This window comes from Schistocerca americana, chromosome 2 (genome assembly GCF_021461395.2).
Source record: "Schistocerca americana isolate TAMUIC-IGC-003095 chromosome 2, iqSchAmer2.1, whole genome shotgun sequence".
NCBI lineage: Eukaryota > Metazoa > Arthropoda > Insecta > Orthoptera > Acrididae > Schistocerca > Schistocerca americana.
This window is the reverse complement of record NC_060120.1, coordinates 299093463-299117536: the sequence shown is the minus strand read 5'-3', so window position 1 is coordinate 299117536 and position 24074 is coordinate 299093463. Positions and strand designations below refer to the sequence as shown.

Genomic DNA, 24074 nt, shown 5'->3' with positions numbered 1-24074 from the left:
AAGACGCCCTACACGACCGCCTCAATGCAATGCACAGCAGATGTATATAAAGGCCAAATGGCCCTGTGGAATGCCCAACGTCAGGGCCTGCCTGCCTGGCTATGACAGGGGAATGATAGAATCACCAGAAAGTTATCACAAAGCTCATCATGGGGTGACCAATATAGGGAAGCCTTGAGAGTAGGGGAGGAGATCATGATATCAATAGCAGTAAATGTGCCATGAGTGGCAATGAAGTGGATAGGGGAACCATCATTGAGAAGACACAAATCCAAGTCTGTAATAAGTTGGTCAATTAGGAGATCCCCCCACAGGGGGTGATGGGCATCGAAATCGCTGAGGAGGAGAAACAGGAGCAGGAGTTTCTGTATTAAGGTAGACCGTTCAGCTTAAAAGATAAGGAAGTGGCCTATCTGGAGGGAGGTAGACATTGCAAACGGTGATTGCCAGAGTCATTTGCACTCCAACCACTATTTTTTCCAGGTTAGAACAATGGGGGATCCAGTCACTAATGACATTGGAGGAAACCAAGGGGAGAGCCCTCCAGATGCTACCCTGGGGCCAGTATGGTTCCGACAGAATACCTGATAACCATGAAACGTTTAGAGAGTGGTCATCACGGAAGTGCATTTCTTGAAGAACAAGACAGAACGCTGAATAGGAGAAAACAAGACCTTGTATTTCCTGTAGGTAACGATAGTATCCCTTGCAATTCCATTGGATTATCGAGCGGCGAGAGTCCAGGTTAGACATAAAGAAGCTGAGAGGAGGTCATGTAACTCGGTCAGTGGTCAACATTGATGAGGATGGGATAATATGCATAAATAAGATGCCAGGTTGTGAGGCCAGAGATGGCACTTCCGGGGGAACTGTAGGGGGGCCTTGTCTTGGGATTTAAGTTTCATCTTCTTCTCTTTCGGAGGTTGAAGAGGACAGGGCACAGAGGGAGTACAGTTGTCTGCAAGATGGGCAACCCTGGGGTGCACAGATGGTGCGTCTCGTGGTCGAGTTGTAGTAGCAGCTGGGGTGAGGGGTCCCACAAGGGAACCCCATCACCAGGTGCCAGGGAGGGGAGTAGCTCCCAGAAGAGTGGATGTGGGAGTCGGAGGGGAAGAGGAAAGGGAGATGGGGCTTGGGTAAGGAAGAGGTAAAAGGGGGAAAAGATGTAAAAGAGGCAAAATTTGAAGAAAGTGACACTGGATAGAGTCTCTCATATTTTCGGCGAGTCCCAGCATAGGATAGATGATCCAGGGACTTGCACTCTTGGATATTCCTTTCTCTCTTGTAAGCTAGGCAATCTGGCGAGCGAGGGTAGTGGCAGTCGTGACAATTGATACACTTTCAGGTGGAACTCAGGGGCTTCACTCATGGAGTGGGTGTCTACAGTCACCACATAAAGGGTCTGCCCTAGAGCAGAAAGAGATATCCCCAAAATGCGAGCACTGAAAGCACGTCATGGGTGGTGGGATGTATGGCTACACATCACATCTGTAGCATGTAACATTGACCTTCTCTGTGAGGATATCCCCCTCGAAAGCGAGAATGAAGGCGCCGGTATCGGTGCAGTTGTCTTTGCGACCCTTCTGTACATGTCGAACAAAATGAATGCCACGTCATTCCAGATTAGCCCAGAATTCCTTATCAGTTTGCAGGATGAGGTCCCTATGAAAAATCGCTCCCTGGACCATTCTCAGAGATTTGTGAGGAGTAATAGACACTGGGACATTGCCAAGACGATCATGAGCACAAAGAGGTGCAGGTTGGGCGGCAGAAGAAGCTTTGATCAACAGGGAGCCCGACAGTGTCTTACTGAAATATTCCATTTCACCAAATTTGCCCTCTATGTTCTCTACAAAAACAATGGATTTGTGACAGTGAATGTGTCCCCATCTGTCCTAGTACAGAAGATATAGTGGGGAAAGTGTTTCATCCCAAGACAGCAAGCCTGGCCCTCCTCCCACAGTGTAGCAGGGAAGGAAAGGCTGCTGGGTAATATGAAGTAGCATTCAATAATCCTTTACCATTCAATGAGACAGCCATTTCAGAACGGCCAAATGGTTGCAGCTTGATACGCTTCATGCAGAAAGCGTAAGCCCCAATACCACCAACTCCACACTTGCGCTTTCCCTATGGGCGCCACCAGCCACAGGAAGGGCCGCCTGGCACAGTGGCCATTGCTGGGAGTTCCAATGCTCCAAGAAGACAAGCAATCATTTCTTGGCAAACATGGGGAGGGAACGGCGCAGGTATCAGTAGTGTGATCCCTGTGTTGTCAAGGGGCTCAATCAGATGGGTACATAACAGCCTCATCACACAGACTAGCTACACGTGCTGGTGACCTAGAAGGATGGAGAGGGGCTATGGCGGGGAAGGAAGAGAGGAAGTAAGGGGGGAGAGGAACCCACATCGTATACGCTAGTGAGGGAGTGTTTCCCCAAATGGCTCACACCAAAAACAGAAAAATTTAGAAGTGAAGGTCAAACCTCAAGGCAGGGACCTAAACGCCAAAAAGAATGAAAGAGAACAGGCAGGAGGAACAAAATTGCAAGCAATACAGCGAACGAGGTGGATAGCCAGGTCGACATAAATCAGAACATCGAGAGAGGGGAAGGAGGAAGCAGCAGGGAAGTAGCGAGGATAGGGAGGGAGGGGCAGAGTGAAGGAAAAGCAGTCAGGGAAGGAAGAATGGGCTGCAATTGCTAAGGGTCCCATGTGCACCACGCATAAACTCATGAAAGAACCATGAGCCCCCTAGGGTACCACTTTCACACAGAGTATTGACAAATGATGAGGTAACAATCTGGATGAAACTTCCTGGCAGATTAAAACTGTGTGCCCGACCGAGACTCGAACTCGGGACCTTTGCCTTTCGCGGGCAAGTGCTCTACCATCTGAACTACCGAAGCACGACTCACGCCCGGTACTCACAGATTTACTTCTGCCAGTATCTCGTCTCCTACCTTCCAAACTTTACAGAATCTCTCCTGTGAACCTTGCAGAACTAGCACTCCTGAAGGAAAGGATATTGCGGAGACATGGCTTAGCCACAGCCTTGAGACTCTCCGCTGCAGAGTGAAAATCTCACGCTGGAAACATCCCCAAGACCGTGGCTAAGCCATGTCTCCGCAATATCCTTTCTTTCAGGAGTGCTAGTTCTGCATGGTTCGCAGGAGAGCTTCTGTAAAGTTTGGAAGGTAGGAGACGAGATACTGGCAGAAGTAAATCTGTGAGTACCGGGCGTGAGTCGTGCTTCGGTAGTTCAGATGGTAGAGCACTTGCCCGCGAAAGGCAAAGGTCCCGAGTTCGAGTCTCGGTCGGGCACACAGTTTTAATCTACCAGGAAGTTTTATATCAGCGCACACTCCGCTGCAGAGTGAAAATCTCATTCTGGAACAATCTGGATGTCTGTCATCAAACATTCCTCAAGGTGTTGACACCAATAACCAAACACAGGATCATGGGGGTGTTCAAAAACTTGAAGCAAGGCAACTCCCATGTCCCAGTAGAAACCCGAGGTGGAAATCACAAGGAGATCAAATTTGGCCTACTTAGAGAAGCCGTGAAGACCTTTACTTTCCGTCTAAATGCCTGTGAATTGCACTATTCAAGAGATAAACACATTCTGTGTTTATCTGCCAACATATCTCAGCATCAGTAAACTATGGAGAAAATTCAATGCAGAAAGAGACTATATATAAAAAAAGTTAATCAAGCCTTCTTTCAGAGAGGTGGTCTATACACAGTTTAACACAGGATTTTCTTACTGAAGTGTAGATTAGTGTATCATAATTATTGAACTGGAAAGAGAATCGCAATGGAACAAAATCAGACAGTGAAGTCAGGACTGAAGATTAAATTGGAGCTACATGAGCAACAAGCAAAAGCTTTTTCCAGCACTTACCTAGAAAACGAACAAGCCTTTTCCTTTTGAGCTTTTGACTGTCAAAAGAATCTTGTTCTACTTAAGGTAACAGAACAAATTTCCTGCTACTCCAGACAGCTTTATTCTACAACCTTTCAGTTGTTCAAGGCTTGTCAAGTGATTAAAGTTATTACCTAAACTCTGCTAATGTATTAATATACAGCTTAATGAAGGTGACGGCACTAAATCCTCAAATGATGTGGCTTCCGGTGTATTCAGTTGGTTGCAAGCTGTTTATCTCTCAGGCTGACACATCTGCCTGGTGGTGTATGGATGTGCAGCGCAAAACAGGAATAGCAATATGTTGTTGGACAATTCCCTAGCCAGTTGTGCACCAGCAAACATAGTGAATATTGAAATAGGCTTCCCATTTACTGGCTACTCTTTCCTACCTTTAGGTACTGTGCTCAGCGTAATAAAAACAGAACTTAGAAGAAAAGATGCCATCATTACTAAAGCTGAATATCACAAAGTTCTGAGAAGTATGGAACTCTAAAACTGATTGGAAAAGATTGGGTATGTTATAGAAAGGACAAACACGGTGTATGTAACACAGTATTCTATAGAGCAACACGTAAGATACACTTGTGTGTAGCACTGCACACACTGACTGGACAACAGTAACACAGCGTAAAGAATAGGCTGAGTACTCGTTAGCAGTCAGTTAAATAAAGCTGTTTCTTTGGCGGCTCTCCAGAGAGTGGCAGTGCCGACCCAGATGGCTTCCATAAGCTGGCCTGTGAATTGTATGGACATGTGCTCTCTGAAATAGGGCATGTGATGAGTGGAGGTACATCACTCCCCCCTTGTAGAAAGTGGGAAAACCACATATGTATGTACATACATACCTACATACACATACATAAACACTAGGCACAGAAAAATGCATGGTATCAGGAAAGCACTGGTACTGTGAAAAAAAAAAATACTGATCTCACAAGGCACTGAGATTACGAGTCATGGGAAACACTAATGACAGCACTGACATCCATTTCATCGCCCAACAACGGTTGCTGCTGCTGCTTGTGGCAGGCAGACACAGGCTAAGGGACGGAAGTGTTGAGGGGCCAGGTTGGTGTGCCATTTCCCCATTCGTGAGAGGCTGTAGGGCAGGACTGGGAATGGCGTCTCCATAGGGACATACTCTTCGAGATCAGGGGTCGGCGACGAAGGCGTCAGCAGGGGCATAAGAGATGACGGCCTCACAGGACCCAGCAACGGAAGCAACGGCGATGGCGGCTGCAGTGGCAGCTGCAGCGGGAGCCGCACTGGGACAACAGTCAAGGAGGGCAGGCGGAATCAGGAAGCCCACAGAACAATCTGCCAGGCAGCGACCCCCTGTGCGGCATGAACTGGACAGTCTGTGACACAGGAAGTGGTGCCAATGGTGGCAGGGCGGGAGAGAGGGAGTGGGCCCCTCTGAAACAGGCCCCACCGTGCGCAGCTGCAGCTAGTCAAAGTAAGGGGACAAGACCAATCAGGAGCGCAGATTATGCAAAGGTGCCAGCTCCGGAGACATTCTTATGACTGCAGGAACCCAGTTTGGCCGGTGGCCGAAACCACGAGTCCAGACAGGCGCACCCAGATAGAACCATTGCGGAGCCAGTGATGCCAGCAGATGCAGTATCGGATGCAGCAGGTGAAGGGAGTGTCTGTTGTTGGCATCCATGTAGCAGCTCTGCTGGGCTCTTGTCTCCCACGCGAGTGAAATGGTATGAATTCATAAAACTCTCTAAAGCAGCTTCGGGGGACCTGCCAGTCACATACTTCCGCATCCGAGTTTTAAACTTCCAAACCATGCATTCCGCCTAACCATTGTAAGAGGTCCATGATTAAGGAAGTTATTGCGAGCGCACTTGAGCAGATGTAATTTCGATGGATTGCTCACGCGCTGCCTGCGAAATGTAAGCTATAAGAAAATCTCAGACCAGAGAGCAGTGTTGGCTGCAGTAAGAGCAGTGTCAGTAGCAGTAGGTGTAAGTAGTAGCCAGCAGTCTGCTGTATCGAGTTGGCTGGGCCGGTCGTGGAGAGCGATAGCGGTGCCTGAGCGTTGTAGTATAAGGTAAAAGCAGCCTCGCGCATATATGCTATTGTTATATCAAGTCCCACGTAAATGTTTTAAAAAAATCTCTTAATAATAATCTTTCTTATAAAAATTAATTTTTGACAATCATTCATCTCAATTTAAAGATTTTACTAATTTCTCCAGTCCATGGTCATCCCGATTATTATAAAAAAAAATCAGTTGTTTCTTTTTATACATGACAAATCTATCGGCCAGCATTGCCCTCGGCTGTGCCAGAAAAATTTCTTATAGGAGCTGATATATATGCGTTATCCGGCGACCTTATTGAGGTAAGAATTTTCAATTTATTCAGGATGATCTTTCAGGGCCATGACGCAGCACTGCTGACGTCCAAATTTACCAGTTTGGATTCACAGTCAGTTAATTATTGAAAGGTTATAAGTGAACCACAATTTTTATTGGGAGGTTAGTCACGTTATTATTGCGAGGATACGGAATAATAAACTGTTGCGAGGTTACACTGAATGTGAATGAATGCTATAATTAATTTTTTTTTTTATCTGTTGGGAGGTTACACCATTACATCGAGCATGAAATGGGCGAGCTGTGAGATGGTGAACAGCACTAGCTTGACAAAAAGATGCAAATTCTCCAGAAACAAACTGGGGGCCGTTATTGGTAATAGTGTACGTAGTCCCTCCATTCCAAAAATCTTAGACAGGCCTAAAATAGTAGCCACTGCAGAAGTGGACGGACAATGCACCATGTAGGGAAACTCGGAATAGGTGTCCACTACAATGAGCAACTACTGATTTAGGAAGGGCTCCGCAAAATCAACATAAAACACAGAAAGGCGGTGCTGGAGGGAGAAGTAATTACACGAGGGATCTGAGGCACAGTCCGGAGATTTTTCCAACCAATGGTGCTGCATAAAAGAGAGCACCCGACTAAGTATAGGATCTGCGGCAATGGCCGATGCTATCATGGCACTAATAATGGGAAAACCATTGACCATTCTGGTTCTCAATATCTAAATAGTAACAAAGCAACTCGTCCTGATTGAATATTTCTGGTATCTCAACTGCAGATTTTTCAACGTTCATTTAACTTTACGACTCTGTATCTCAATATGAACAAAAATGGACTTGTACCACTAATGAAATGAGTCCTTCATATGCACACACAGCACACCGATCTCGTGAGGCACAAGGTTCTCAAACGAAGTACGTACGTCGGTCAACAGATGGCACTAGGAAAAGAATGTTAACTGCGCTTTTTAGTTGCTACTTGCGACTCTTAGTTGCGATTTGTCACAGAAATCGCAGTTTCTCGGTAGCGAATAGCGTAGTATGAACTTTCGCCAACAGATGGAACTGTTAACTGCGCTTTTTAGTTGCTACTTGCGACTCTTAGTCGCGACTTGTCACGGAAATCGCAGTTGGACTCGACTGCGAATCGCAGAGACGAGCGTAGTACAAACTTTGGCCAACAGATGCCACTGTTAACCGCGCTTTTTAGTTGCTACTTGCGACTCTTAGTTGCGACTTGTCACTGAAATCGCAGAAAGCAGTGCTAAATTCGACCAATAGATGGCTCACGTCTTTGAATATGAAATACTACTTGCGACTGCCAACTGTGACTGAAATCGCAGTTAGATTCTGTAAAGTTGTTATTGTGATATCTGCGACTTCTCAGTCACTGTGATTTCTAACAGATACGCGATTTCCTGCCCACCACTAGTGCTGGGCAATGAGACGGAGTGTTTCTTCCATCGACATGTTTGTCGGGTGACTTGGCGCTGAGACTAACGTGCGGAGAAAATGTAACCCTCACTCGTCGCCAAATTTGTTATAGCAAGAACAAACATGGTGTATGGAACATAGTACTTTACAGAGCAACACGTTAAGATACATGTTGTACATAGCACTGAACGCAGTGACTAGACGACAGCAGTACAGCGTAAGGAATAGGCCACGCACTTGTTTGCGGTCGCTTAGGGCGATATTACGCTGTCATATTTATTTGTCAAAGATGAGATATGCCAACTGTTTATGCCAAAGAAATTTGATGGTATAATAGGGAACTTTGTCAAATCTCGCCTGTCGTCAAATAAATATTATGAAATCTAGGGCCTCGCCGTAGATTTGATCATAAAAGTCGTTCGTCTTCTGTTCAATGCAATGTGAAATGTAACCGCTTGGACCGCTAGAGTCGCTAGAACTGTTTGACGTCTCTGTAATGTGTTTATAAATCTGGCTTCAAAGATGGTGTGTTCCTTCGACTCAGACTTGATTCGACTAGGGTGGAGGGGTGAGCAAGGGGCACAGTGCATGCCATTAATTGTGTGTTGATGGGCAGGTGGAATATGCTGCAGGCGACATATGTCCACGATCACAGCTACAGCCAACCTCTACATCTGGAAACATCCAGTCAGCTTTTCAGCAGGCCGGAGTAGAGGATGTGGTCACACTCAAAAATAAAAAAATTCTTTCTTAGCTTTCCATTCTACTTGTGTCTATTCTTAAAATCTGGAAGCCACAAGTTAAAAAGCGCTTCATCTATTTCGTACTTTTTATTAATTTTGTAGTTGTTGGAACACTAATCCGATTAATTAAATTATTCAAAAATAAAGATAGTTCTTATTGCCCATATAGTATACTAAACATTTATTTACCTTTACATATTCCCGCATCAGCACTTTATAAGTCGTTTCACACATGTCTGGAATTGTTTTGGTTGATGTTCAATGCGATAATCGAGTGCTGTGTTGAAAACTGGGGTATCTCTCTCCCGTATCAAGAAATCTCTGCGTCACGCTTTGTCTGTCTTCTGCAGGTAAAACATTTCTCAAGAGAGTATTCTGTTTCGTTATATGAGAAGCCACTTTACTGAGCAAATACTGAAATTCATTCTCATGCATTCGTGAGTAATTTATATATAAAAGTTGTTGTCCTCCACTTGAAGCTCTCGTATCAAATTTTACTGAATGCTTTTACTACCTCGACATAATACCTACGGCTTCATCCAAATAGTTTTCCTTTTTTACCACCGCTTTTCTTCCAGATACACACACAATGCAATTTTGGTACTATATAGTAACTGCAGCGCATAATAACAAGTTGTTATCCGCCATCTTGAAATTTTACGGAAAATATTACGACAGTGTAATACCCTTTTTTAGCACCAAGTCAAAGATCTTTGTCAAAGAAATATGATAGTGTAATACCGACCTTAAATAATGCTGTTCCTTTGGCGGCCCACCAGAGAAATCCAAGGGAGTCGACCCTCTATAAGCGGGCCTGTGAACTAACTGTATGGACGCGAGCTCTCAAATCGCGCGCGTCAGGGGTGAAGGTACATAAGGGTATCGCAATATTAGAAAGTACAAGTCTAGCAGCATATAAAACCATGACAGCTCCATTTGAAACTTTCAGCTTGCAAGAGCATAATATTTAGGAAAACAAAGTCAAAGTGATAATCAAAGGAGAACTTGCTTGCAACATAGATATGGAATCAGAGCGACCAATTTCTAAAGTCAGCAACAAATTGGAAGGGATAAACTCTCAGGACATTCTCATTAATGTACCACTCAAGACAAAAAGAAACTTTGCGATGTTGATACGTTACTAGGCAAACATTTGGTGGAAACTCGAAGAATTTTCCCACTCTTAAGTGGTACAAAAATGTACTACAGAGATCAACTTGTGACTCAGATATGGCTGATGAGCAATGTGAATGTGAAACAGAGCGGAATAATTGTGGCACTGATCTCATTTTAATGTCTATTTGAGATCAATTCACCAATCTTTGGATTTAGATTTCCATACATAAATTAAAATTTCAGGTTCCTCTGGCAATATCGTCATAATCGAATAATTTTAAAATACAAATCAGTTTCGTTACTACTAAAATCCTGTAAATGAGCAGAACAAGTAAAACATCACTAAAAGCTCTCAAAGAATACTATGATTATTGTAGTTTTTTTACTTTTTTAATAATATAAAAGAGTTTGAAACTTAATCTCATCCACTTTATGTCAAATTCCTGTAATTTCACAGCTGATGCTCTTGTAAAAGATTCATAGCAATCTAGCAAAAACTGACACTTGCTAGCAAGTTCACATCAAAAGTGGACATGTACGCATTTTGGTTTCAAAGGCGGATATCTGTATTTTCAAATATAATTCATGTAGTTCAGTTGGTGTTGGGCACTTGCAGGACCAATTCTGCAATATTAAAGTTGATGCCTAAAGCAGCATGGAAGTATATAAGCTTCACAATCTGTAATAAAAAATATGTTGATCTGAATTTTTTGCAAATGACAGAAGCCCATCTTTGATAATAAGCTACTTACACAGCAACAGGAGAGCTGAACAAAGATTTCTGAACAAAATGGTTCAGTTGACGATCGTAACAACTGAAAAAAGTATAAATGAGACCAAAAAGTTACAAGTAGGTGCCGAATTTTCTGCCTGGAGTACTTCCCCGTCTGTAGTGTCTACTTAAAGCAGAGTGTGTTTTCTACCCTTGTTACATCTTGATTTGAATTGTGGGGTATTAAATAACTTATTGTACATACGATAAGCCTTCAGAATATAGTATCAGTTATTCTGCATTTCTCTCCAATATTAGATATCAAAAACAGATACCAATGACCCCACACTTGGTTCAAGCTGTGGCCTCTGAGGAAGATGTGTTCACATGCTTCAAGAGGGATCATCCATCAGCATTAGCCATATGGTGTAACCATGTCGTCTTCCAACAACAGCTACACTCACACCATCTGCAGATTGTTCAGGACTACCCATTACGAGTACAGTTTGTAATGATAAAGTAGTGCTTACCCCAGCCACAATTCATAACTTTGGTGCTATTCATTGTTGAAAGCACAAATTTCTCAAGATGGCATTGGGAACACACAAACACTGAAATTTGGGGTCTAGTGAAGCAGGGGATACAACCCGTCGGCTTTGAACAATGACGTCATTCCTTAGTCATAGATAGTAATGTCTTCACTTCGAGGCATAGATAATAAAGCAGTTCTGTGTTCTAATAAGCGCTATCATTAAAATAACTGAATGTGAATCTAAAAGCGATCGTTTATCTATATTTCACTATTTTGCCATATTTCACTTTCTTATTCCACCAATATGCTTCAGTAGCTGATAAGTGTTTTTTGGCTTTTTAAAAAAAAATCTCACGAGATAGAATAAACTGATCCTAAGATACAGATGCTTCAATAGCTGATAAGTGTCTTTTGGCTTTTTTTTAAAAAAAAAATCTCACGAGGTAGAATAAACTGATCCTACTTCATTAAGCAATCAATAAAAAAACTAAACTAAAACATAACAGCAAAAGCGAAAATAGTAAACTGAAAATAGAATAGATTACGAAGACTTCGTTTCAGTTTCGTTTTTTTACTGATTGCTTAATAAAGTAGGATCTGTTTATTCTATCTCGTGAGATTCTTTTTTTTTTTTTTAAGCCAAAAAACACTTATCAGCTACTGAAGGGAGCTACAACACTAAGAAGAATCGCTTCTCGGCTTTTGACAAGATCAATGTGTAGTTCCCTTTCAACAAGTGTAACACAAAGATTAAATAAACAATAGAAAACAAATATAATGAAACAGATTGCAAATGTAACGTACGTGTATTTCCACCTATTCGTTACCAGTGTACATATATCGAGGTCAATGGAAGTCTGGTATACATATATTACATACGTAGGTCCTTCTGTCATCAGTAATACTGATATGTACGTAAGAAAAGACTGTTAGTAATAGCGAAGACGAAATAAACAGCACATCTACAATTTGTATCCCGTGTTCCACTTAGGGTTTACTGAAGCGGAGGATACATCGTTCAGGTAAAGAACAGGACAGTAATGCTAGTGAAAACGAAGAAATCGCCTTACGACAAACTCGTATTCCGAACTGTACTTCAGCAACACACTTCGAATGAGCTTTTAATTTGTATCGGGTGTTTCATTTGCGGTTTAGTGAAGCAGGCGATACATAGTTCAAGTGAACAACAGGACAGCAATGCTAGTTAAAACTAAGAAATCGACGTACGCTAAACTTGTATCCCATACTGCTCTTAAGCAATGCAGTTCGAAAGCGTTTCGAGATACAACTGACATACATGTATCGTGATGTATTCTTTGCTAGTAATATATTTCATTCATTTCTTTCCATTTTATTTTGCGGAGAAATACTAAGATACAAACACGCGATATCGTTAACGTGAAAATACTACTGGCCCTTACATATGTGAAATAAAGTTTCTCTCTCTCGCATTCCTTTGTTTCTCAACATTCTCCTCAGCTCTTTCAACTTTGTAATACATGCTCTCTGGCGACTTGTGACGTCATTGTTCAAAGCCGACGGGTTGTATCCCCTGCTACACAGACCCGAAATTTGGACAGACAAAAATATGCATGTATAAGTAATCAGCACACAGTTCAGTGAATGTACGGGCTAGTATAACTTGTAGTCAGATCGTCAGTCCGTATCTAGTGCCGATTACTAGACTAACAGGATTGATTTACCTCAATTTTTGTAGAGATGTTTGTATCGTCCTCCTTTACATAACTGGCTTTTGCAAAAATATGTTTGATCGTGTTTGCCTGTGCCCAACAGAAAGTAACATTTAGCAAGGCTATCGTTTTCCAAAGGAAAATTTAACACCGATTAGTGAGGGGGAGGTTTACAGCAAGTTATCTCTGATGACAACTTATTCTGCCTACTCCATTTTCAGTTAAGTTTAGTTCAATTACTTAAAAAAAATCATTCATGTATTGTTCCAACAAAAAGGGGTACCAGTGTACTCGGGACACAAAACGATAAACTTGACTAACGCTTTTGGAATAAAAGAAAAACGGTCGCGAGGCCAATTCGGCACTGTCTGTTCACTAAGTACTTAAAACTGCGAACAGCAATGAGTAAGGAATAATTTGAATAAGTGCGGCAACAGAAGGCTACACACACGTTTGCAGTAAGAAAACATGTCACGAAATAATAATGAGAGAATATTTTAGTTATTATTAAACTACTTATTAAGCAAAACGAATTGAATTTCGAATAAATAAATCTCACAACACTGGCTAACTGCCTACTGTTATGCTAAATTGTTGCTTAACCTCACAGTAGCGTTTATTCGCCTTTGCTAATTTGGGAGTTGGCAATGAAACATGAGCCGGCCGCGGTGGTCTCGCGGTTCTAGGCGCGCAGTCCGGAACCGCGCGACTGCTACGATCGCAGGTTCGAATCCTGCCTCGGGCATGGATGTGTGTGATGTCCTTAGGTTAGTTAGGTTTAAGCAGTTCTGAGTTCTAGGGGACTGATGACCACAGCCGTTAAGTTCCATAGTGCTCAGAGCCATTTGAACCATTTGAATGAAACATGAAGGAAAACTTCTGTTGATTTTAGAACTATTTAAGAACTACCACTGAAATCAGCACAATTGCAACGCCGAAATACGAACCAGGCCAACACACAAAACAGCGTCACAAGTTTGCGTAAAATTAGCAAATGTGAATAATTGTTTTCTCTCAAATAAAATCTTTACGTTGAAATACAAGGATTAATATACTTTCAGACAATTGGCACTGAAATTAATTTTGATATATTTTTTCCTTTTCAAATTAATGACACTCATTGTTTTAATAACAGGAATTGACATGGGACCTACTTGATAAGAATGACTTGGGATACCGTAACTGTTAGGCTGAAGTTTCTAAGTTCTTGCAGTAATTATTATTAAAACTAAAAGTTCACCAGTATAACTGGGTATTACCGTTACATCTCTAAAAAACGTGAAATTAGTGGAACAGTCTTACAGTCGACCGTTGTTGAAGAGATGAAGCCGTAGCTGTCATCGACAATGCTGCAGTGGTTCCCCAAAAATTTGCGAGCACATAATTTAGCAATGATCACTGGCGGAGCAGGATCTTGAATCAAGCTGCCTGGTCATCTACCACGCTCGTCAATTGCTATCGTGGCGCTAATTAAGCTTCTCCTCACGTTGAATTACAACGCAACTCGCGTCTGATCACAACACAGTCCGCAGTCAACTGCTCTTTCTGACGTCACATCACTCGCGTCCAGAGACGCTGCTACACAGTGCTTTTTTACTCTTTGATATACATCTCTAGCATTTCGCTAGCCACCACTGACCAGAATAAATTACAGTTATTTACATTATTATTTTCACAGATCAATAAACATTCTATGCGCATACAAATATCATTTAAGATTTACAAGAAAATCTTTTCAGTGGTACGAGGATTAAATTATGGCAATTCTCGCGATGTTTCCTTTCTAAAGGAACAGTTGAAAACGGAGTTTAGCATTTCAGCTTTTGCTTTGCTACCCTCGGTTTCAGTTCCTATCTCGTTCGCGGGACTAGTGTAGCAGGGGATACAACCCGTCGGCTTTGGACAATGACGTCACAAGTCGCCAAACGAGAAGCGATTCTTCTTAGTGTTGTAGCTCTCTTCAGTAGCTGATAAGTGTTTTTTGGCTTTTTAAAAAAAAATCTCACGAGATACACTGCTGGCCACCGTAAATGCAACACCCTGAAGGAAGCATCCGAATCAAGTGAAATTTACACCATGAGTTTGCAGCGATGAGATATGCAACTGATTAGAATTTCAGCGCAGACGCCCATCACGCGCGCCTGTGGCGCCACCTCATAGCGCCATTTAAGGCTTGGCGATTTCGACGAGTGTACGTTCGGCACGTGTGTTTACCTTGTGGTTGTTTCACAAGACGATCAGTGATGCCTCGTAGACAACAGCGAACATCTTTTGATCAAGTATCCGAGTTCGACAGAGGAAGGATCGTGGCTTACCGAGATTGTGGATTATCATACAGAGAAATCGCTAGTCGTGTTGGACGAAACCAAACAACTGTAATGCGGATATGTGACCGTTGGATGCAGGAGGGTACGACGGACCGACGTGGTCGATCGCATTCACCTCGGTGCACCACTGCACGTGCTGATAGGGAAATTGTGCGCATGGCAGTGACGGATCGCTCAGTGACATCCCGAACCATAGCACAGCACATTGCGTCTGTAACGCATCATCCAGTGTCTGCGCGTACCATTCGACGCCGTTTACAGCAGAGTGGTCTGTCTGCAATACGTCCATTGCTTCGTCTACCATTGACGCAGAACCACAGACGTCTCCGTCGCCAATGGTGTGATGACAGACGGATGTGGACGGCAGAATGGAATGACGTTGTCTTTACTGACGAGGTACGCTTCTGTCTGCAGCACCACGATGGTCGGATTCGAGTGTGGAGACACCGTGGAGAGAGGATGCTGGACAGCTGCATTATGCACCGCCACACTGGTCTTGCACCGGGTATTATGGTATGGGGCGGTATTGGATATTACTCTCGCACGCCTCTAGTACGCATTGCCGGTACTTTAAATAGCCGGCGCTACATATCCGAGGTGCTGGAGCCAGTTGTCCTCCCTTACCTTCAGGGCTCGGCCACAGCCATATTTCGACAGGATAATGCGCGACCACACGTGGCACACATTGTCCAAAGGTTCTTCGTCAATAACCAGACTGAATTGCTTCCCTGGCCGGCTCGCTCTCCGGATCTTTCGCCGATAGAAAACATGTGGTCCATGGTTGCTCAACGAGTGACCCAGATTACATCCCCAGCTGCCACACCAGATGATCTTTGGCAACGTGTGGAAGCTGCTTGGGCTGCTGTACCCCAGGAACACATCCAACGTCTCTTTGACTCAATGCCGAGACGTGTCGCAGCGGTGATCTCCAACAATGGCGGCTACTCTGGCCACTGATTCTGGCAGGAACCACATGTCACAGACGTCTGTAAACGTAATCATTTGATACTTGGTCAACATGTTATCTACAAAATAAATTTTGTTGTGCTACCTCTTGTCTTTCTTGGTGTTGTATTTACGGTGGCCAGCAGTGTAGAATAAACAGATCCACTTTATTAAGCAATCAGTAAAAAAACGAAACTGAAACATAACAGCAAAAGCGAAAATGGTAAACTGCTCTCTGGCGACTTGTGACGTCATTGTCCAAAGCTGACGGGTTGTATCCCCTGCTACACTAGACCCTCGTTAGCTAGGGACTGGGCAGTAACTTTGGTGCCACTAACAGCCTTTACAAACGACCAGAATTTCTTTGGTTTCTTTGAAAGATCGCTTGACGACATTCCGCTGCAGTACCGGTAGTCAATGAAGGCATCAGGCATTGCCCTCGTAACAGCCAAACACGTTTCACTCAGAACGTCGTTTTACACCTATTATGCAATAATCTATGTTTCTTCAGAAGTTTCTTTTCACTGACTGTAGCCATAGAGGTTCCTTCTCATTATCAACTGTTCTACTGGGTACATATCTATCCAGTGCATGGTCAATTACTCTTTTAAACTTGAGCCAGAGTTCCTTTACATGCTCCTGACCTGTGCTGAAAGTTTCATTGAGATATGACACTGATGATTTTTTTCTCTACTTTAGTGAAAATATATCTCTTTCTGCCTATGTCAGTTGTCCTTTGTCGGGTCTGTTTGTTGCCATAGATCCAATATATTTCCATCATGAGTGGGGTTCCTAACTATCTGTTCTAGGTAGTTTTCAGAGAAGCCATTTACTAAAGTTTTGCTGGATGTCTTATCTCGCCCACCAATAACGAATATGTAATTCTCCCAATTGATTGTTGGATGATTACAGTCTCCACAGATGATTACAATATGATTGGGGAACTTACATAGAAGTGTACTGAGGTTTTCTCTGAAGTTCTCGGTTACATCAGGAGATGAGTCTGGTTTGCAATAAAAGGATCCAATTATCAATTTATGCCCACTGCTGATACTGAGTATTGCCCAAACAATTTCTGTCTCGGCGATACTGATTTTCTTGTGTACTGCAACAAATACACCACCTCCATTTCCCATTTGCCTATCCTTTTGATGTACACTTAAATTTTCCCAAAAAAATCTCACTGCTGTCAATGTCAGGTTTCAACCAGCTTTCTGTACATAGTATTGTGTGAGCTTCACTGCTTTTCTATGAAATTGATTAGTCTTTCATAATAGATTTTTCAATTAGTTGAAAAACCATATAGTAGTGAAATAGGCCTATAGTTTGATACTTCTATTTTTATCCCTTTCTTGAACAGTGGTTTTATTTTAGATATCTTCAATTTTCCTGGGAACACACCTTCTGATAAAGATTAGTTACAGATATTGACAAGTGGTCTGGCTATGAGGGCAGCACATTTCTTCAAGATGTAGTTAGGGAAATTGACAGTACCAACAAAGGATTTGGGGTTCAGTTATTTGATTACAGCAACTATTTCCTTTTCATTGGTGAGGTATAGAAAAATATATTTATTATTTATAGTAAATCCGGATAGACTTCTGGGAGTAAACTGTAAATTTTGATTTATAAGATGTTCAGCTACTTGTGTAAAGCATTAATTAAATTATTTGCAGTTTTTGTAGGTTCAGTTATCACAGTTGACTTCTCCACTAGGCAGTTACCATTATGGAGATCTGTCTGCTCTGCTGCAGTTTCCTTTCTTACAATATTCCATATGGCTTTCATCTTATTGATGAAATTTTTTACATATGTGTCATTTGCCATTATTTTTGCCTGTTTGACAACATTTATGAACATCTTTTTATAGGTTTTGTAATTGAGGATAACAGTATCCCTGAAGTCATCCATTTATGTTTTGTTTTCCTTGTGTATATCTTCCTCTGTGTCAGAGGGATGCACAATACAAAATAGTAGGAAAAATTATAATAAAGCTGTTAAATTTTCCATCTTTGTGTTTGCAGTTATAAATCTTTTTCCAGTTTTCTTTGCTCAAGTAATGGAGAAAGGGATTTATATTTTCATTACTGCAGTTTCTACTGGTGGTTGGTAGGCAGTGTTTAAGGTAACTTGCCAGTGAATGGCTGGAAAAACAGTAAGAATTTTCATAAATTTTATGAGGTTCGAACCTCATAATGTGAACTGTGAATACAGAGAAATTTTAGGACAGTGAAAGTGTTTCAAGGATGAAGATTTTGGTATATGAATAATCAGAATAGTTTCGATATAAACTTTATTACATACACATTTATGTCGGTCAGTAATTTAAAATTTTTCTTGCCAGTCTCTGTTTGAAGTCTATGGACTTATCAACTACTTTTCTTGGATGCTTAAAACTTCGTAAACACATTTATGACATTGTTATCTAAAATGTAGACTAGAATCAAATGATTTCAATCAATAGTTTTAATACTATAAATACATAAATTAGACAACCAAAATTAAGGTAATTTTTTATAATTAATAAGGGTATATTTTTCCTCCTGGTGATAGTAATCTGGTGTCTGTAGTCTACTTTTCTCCAAAGGGTAGCCTGAAATATCACAAAAAATTTCAGACCTCTAGCTTAAATAATTTTTTGCATAAAATGAACATGTCAGAAAATTTGATTATTGGGAAATTCAGTTTGAAGGTACATTTCATCTGTTACGCACCTCTGTGTTCAGAAAACCCTCCAGTTGCATAATATTCTTGGTTTGTGTGTTCCTCATCTTCTCTCTTCCTTTTCTTGCTCCTCTTTGCTATTCTGGCCACTTTATTTGCCACAAGAACCAATTTTTCACCTCTGGCCACTCTCAAGGAATCAATTTTTAAATGCCAAGGAGTGATGGTATGCATGTCTCACCATTTTCTATAGTTCTTTGCATCCATACCATGTGTCTACACCACAGTCACAGAGAGCATGCTGTGAATGGTCATCCGTAGAAGCTTTATTGAAAAGGGCAGCCCGTACTGCTTCCTTCATGGCTTCAATAGTGTCTCAATTCCTTCTAATGGCTAAATCATAATAGGGCTGCAGTTTGTCCACCTCTTCCTTAGCAAGACGACCCCATCCATCAATTGGTTTGCCATCACTAAGCTTTTCCCCCTTCATATCTTTTATTAGCTTATGTAAATTTGTGCCCATCCTCTTTTGGATGTGACTGACACACTAACTTTTCAGTTTTTACAGTTCTTCCATACGGCATATTTTCCAACACATTTGTAAACCCTTTGGAGTCTTCGTCTCCATGGTACTTCACATACCATACACCGTAATTCTCTTCTGACCTTTGAAATATTCTGAGAACTCCCACTGATTCCATTCCACCACTGAACCCAAAAAAAAAATCTGAATACAAACATGATCCTGGTCATTTCCTTTGGAACCATAGCAGTACTTTGTCATACATTCTATGTCAATCATCTTTCCATTTTCTAGGGATGTTGTGGCGACAACACCATTTAATGATAGGTGACCACACTTCTGCCATTTCCCATCAAAGGCTACAGCTATATCAGTGGCACTGTCATTGCATAACACAGTTTCTTCTACTGCCTTCTTCATTGACACAGCACTCATCTGACCCAGACTTTCAAGAAGTAACTGTGTGTACTTCCCAAATCTTGTAGGTGGGGGTAAATTCATGATGCCACAAAAGTCTGAGCTGCCTTTCTATCCTTCCCAATACACCTCATTCCATATACAAGTCTGATATTTGTGTTATAAACTCTTCCTTTGCACAATCCAAAAGAATACCCAGTTTTAGGTGCCCCACAGAAATCACAAAACACTTGTAACTTACTAGCCACACCTTTACTGCCTTCATAATCTTCGAGATTTTAATACCACCTTTTCCACAAAGCACACACGCAGCAGCATTCTTCAAAAGTGAACATAAAGCATTCAATTCAGCAATTATAGGAACACATTCCGTTACAGTGTTTTGACCGTATTTTATAGAAATGTCACTCTGGGTACTCAAATATTTTAGCTTCTGTCTTACACACACACACACACACACACACACACACACACACACACACACACACGCACACACACACACAAAGGAAAACAAAGGAGCATTGGAAAGTGTGTGTACTAATAGGGCTGCCAACTCAAAAAAACGATTACATAGTGTATCTTTTCAAAATGGCAAAATAATAATGACAACATTTGACATCTGACAGCAGCAGAAACATGGTCATTGCCACATACCGACATATATTTAAATTTGTTTTTAAAGATGTTCCCGCTGGCCGCTGTGGACAAGTGGTTCTAGGTGCTTCAGTCCGGAACCGCGCTGCTGCTATGCTCGCAGCTTCGAGTCCTGCCTCAGGCATTGATGTATGTGATGTCCTTAGGTTAGTTAGGTTTAAGTAGTTCTAAGTCTAGGGGGCTGATGACCTCAGATGTTAAGTCCCATAGTGCTTAGAACCATTTGAACCATTTTGAAAGATGTTCCTGATGTCTGAATCGATTCATTTAACTACCATTTTGTTCATAAAAACTCTAAATATTAATTTAAAATGGGAAACAATTCGAATTTTTTGAACCAGATACACTAGCAAGTGACCTTAAATTGCAGCTCAGTTTCCATACTCAGAGTTTTTGGGGTGAGTGATCCCCAAAGTCCGTGTTAATTGTTTCTGTTTTATAGTTCATTTCTGCATTCACAAATATCTGATCATTGGTGGTAGATGAAATCTACTATAGAAACTGCAACTCGTAGTTGCAGCTTCTATAGTTGATTTCATGTTAAAAGTTTGCAAGAGATTCAGTAATTCATTCTTTTCTTTGGCGTCCATTGTAAAGTAAATATTAAAATCACCACATACAATAATTCTTCTGTTTCTTTGTGTTAGTCTGTTCAGTGAATATTGCAAACTTTTTTGGAAATTATTTATGTCACCAGTTGGAGCTCTGTACAAACAAATAATTGCTAGTTTAGTGTTCACCATCTCACCTCCAGACAATACCACATCTTTTTTCTTAATTATTTCAACAGGAAATTTTATATTTACAATGTTTATATTATTTCTTATGAATATACAACTGCCACCATGTTTAAGAATTTTTCTACATAAATAACCACCTACCTAAAGTTAGAAAGGGACACAACATGTAACCAGCCCTCATGAAGCCAATGTTCTGCGACACACAATAATGAGTTACTTTTTAATTAATTTTCTAAGAGGATTCGAAATTCACTTGTTTTACTAATTAGTGATTGCACATTTCGATGAAAAAGAACCAAGTACATATTTTTGTATTTACCTGTGAGTTCTTGTGCCCTCACAGAAAATCCTGGCTGTGAATGGAGGTCTGCATTCTCTTGATATTTCCCTCGTTGACTTGTTGTCTGAAGCCGTGGTCTCCACTGTGATGGGCTGTAATGGGCCGGTGTCCTTTTGTGAGCTTGCTATTCTGCAGGTGCTGCTACTGTTGTTAATGCTGTTGTTCCTGCTAATGTTGATGAAAGTACTGCTACTGTTATCATTTTCTCAACCACTGTTTTTGTTCCTCCCCCTCCTCCTCCTCCTGCTCCTCCTCCTCCTCCTCTTCCTCCTGTTGCTGCTGCTATTGTATCTGCTGTCCCTGTTGGCTCTTCTGTTGCTGTGGCTTTTGCTGATTCTACTGTTGCTTCTGTGTCAGGCACAACTGCTGCTGCTGTTTCTGCTTCTGTTTGTAATTGAATTTCTGCTGCTGCAGGTTCTGAGTTACTTTTTAATTAATTTTCTAAGAGGATTCGAAATTCACTTGTTTTACTAATTAGTGATTGCACATTTCGATGAAAAAGAACCAAGTACATATTTTTGTATTTACCTGTGAGTTCTTGTGCCCTCACAGAAAATCCTGGCTGTGAATGGAGGTCTGCATTCTCTTGATATTTCCCTCGTTGACTTGTTGTCTGAAGCCGTGGTCTCCACTGTGATGGGCTGTAATGGGCCGGTGTCCTTTTGTGAGCTTGCTATTCTGCAGGTGCTGCTACTGTTGTTAATGCTGTTGTTCCTGCTAATGTTGATGAAAGTACTGCTACTGTTATCATTTTCTCAACCACTGTTTTTGTTCCTCCCCCTCCTCCTCCTCCTGCTCCTCCTCCTCCTCCTCTTCCTCCTGTTGCTGCTGCTATTGTATCTGCTGTCCCTGTTGGCTCTTCTGTTGCTGTGGCTTTTGCTGATTCTACTGTTGCTTCTGTGTCAGGCACAACTGCTGCTGCTGTTTCTGCTTCTGTTTGTAATTGAATTTCTGCTGCTGCAGGTTCTGAGTTACTCTTTAATTAATTTTCTAAGAGGATTCGAAATTCACTTGTTTTACTAATTAGTGATTGCACATTTCGATGAAAAAGAACCAAGTACATATTTTTGTATTTACCTGTGAGTTCTTGTGCCCTCACAGAAAATCCTGGCTGTGAATGGAGGTCTGCATTCTCTTGATATTTCCCTCGTTGACTTGTTGTCTGAAGCCGTGGTCTCCACTGTGATGGGCTGTAATGGGCCGGTGTCCTTTTGTGAGCTTGCTATTCTGCAGGTGCTGCTACTGTTGTTAATGCTGTTGTTCCTGCTAATGTTGATGAAAGTACTGCTACTGTTATCATTTTCTCAACCACTGTTTTTGTTCCTCCCCCTCCTCCTCCTCCTGCTCCTCCTCCTCCTCCTCTTCCTCCTGTTGCTGCTGCTATTGTATCTGCTGTCCCTGTTGGCTCTTCTGTTGCTGTGGCTTTTGCTGATTCTACTGTTGCTTCTGTGTCAGGCACAACTGCTGCTGCTGTTTCTGCTTCTGTTTGTAATTGAATTTCTGCTGCTGCAGGTTCTGAGGATGATCCTCCTTGCAGTAGAGGAATTGGTCCCATAGTTGCACTACTTGCAGTTTTCAGAAAATCCTTGACTTTTTTTTTTTTTTTTTTGCCGAAATATATTTTTTTGTCCTTTTTGTTTAGGTGCATCCCACGTTTTGTGAAATGAGCTCTTTATAAGTCATCTGTGGCGAGAAATAAAGCACTTATGGTCGATCTGCAAATTTTTTATATATCCTGTTTCCTTTCTGTATTTCTTTGTTTATACAGGATGAAACAATTAGGTCGTGCCTGTGTGGAATGCCTACAGATTGATTCCATATTTGATTCAGAATAAGACTCAAACTGCAAGTTGCTTCTATACACATCATTTGCACCACCGAGGATTACAATGCATTGGTTTTGAGTTGGGCTACTTTTGTTTATAGGTCTACAGTTTTTTATGATTTCTTGCATAGGTGCACCTAGTTTTATGAAACCTATAGCTTTCAGCTCATACTGGTTGTGTAAGGTTTCAGTTAATTCCCCTGCCGTGGCTGTCTGCATATAACACAATTTCTGTTTCTTTACAATTCATGACCGCCTGCTTTGTTTAGTTTATGGTATTAATTTTCCGCACAGTTGTTTGAACAGAAATTTTGCTTGCATTCCCACTTGTATTTGATGTGGGATTACAGTTTATGGCATGTAAGAGATCACTAAACATATTACTTTTTGATGCATCCTGTTGTACAGCATCTATAGATTCATTCTCTATAAACTCTTGCACCTGTATCTGTTTCTACAGGTTAGCAAATACAGATTCACTGAAAGATCAGAGCGAGAATGTTTTTTCCACCTTATGCACTGGTAGTTGTTCCTACATTTTGATTCTGAATCATGTTCTGATAAACACCATGCCATGTGTTCCAACTTGCTGATATACGCCCTTACTGCTGTGATGTCCTGTTCCAGTACTTCTAACATGTTTTCTTCAGGTCCTAAACAGCACATTTCCATTGCTGCTTCACGATCATTACAGTTAGGTTCACAGTTACATATTTTACTTTCTAAGAGCACCTGGGCTAAACGCTGTGTATGATACCACCTGTGCGCTTTCGAGCTTAATCTAACACCTTTTAGCACATGTTCACCACATGATATACACTTAATTGATTCTAAATAGCCACAGTTTATGGAGCACTTGACTAGGACTTTATATATGTTCTGCCATGTTGTATCAGTAAGTATAAAATGCAAGTTCCATCAAAACAAATAATGCCTCATGAATAAAATGGAGGGCATTTTAACACCAACACAAGAACATGAAAGGGCAAGTGGATCATTAGCAGATGTGTTATGTGGATCACAGCATCACTCAGAAATCACTAAAAATTTAACTGGAACACCTGTATAGATACAGTCTAATGTCATACAATTATTAAATCACTACAAGAAAAGGATGTGTGGCTATATATACAAGACAAATGGCCTTAAGTCCCA

The 24074-nt window shown here is 41.5% G+C and overlaps 1 protein-coding gene across 1 annotated transcript; it reads left to right on the top strand.

The window, feature by feature from the left end:
- Positions 1–1125: 1125 nt before the first annotated feature.
- Positions 1126–22041, top strand: LOC124593971 (calphotin-like). Its single transcript, XM_047132320.1, has 4 exons — positions 1126–1136; positions 5131–5381; positions 21230–21484; positions 21779–22041. The coding sequence occupies exons 1-4, from the start codon at positions 1126–1128 to the stop codon at positions 22039–22041; spliced, it is 780 nt and encodes a 259-aa protein (XP_046988276.1).
- Positions 22042–24074: the final 2033 nt, after the last annotated feature.

What these genes read in the sequence shown, in the direction of transcription:
- LOC124593971 (XM_047132320.1), top strand. An exon ending in CGCAGCTGCAGCTAGTCAAA is followed by an intron (nt 5,382 to 21,229) that starts GTAAGGGGACAA and finishes GCTATTCTGCAG; the next exon opens with GTGCTGCTACTGTTGTTAAT. An exon ending in TGCTGTTTCTGCTTCTGTTT is followed by an intron (nt 21,485 to 21,778) that starts GTAATTGAATTT and finishes GCTATTCTGCAG; the next exon opens with GTGCTGCTACTGTTGTTAAT.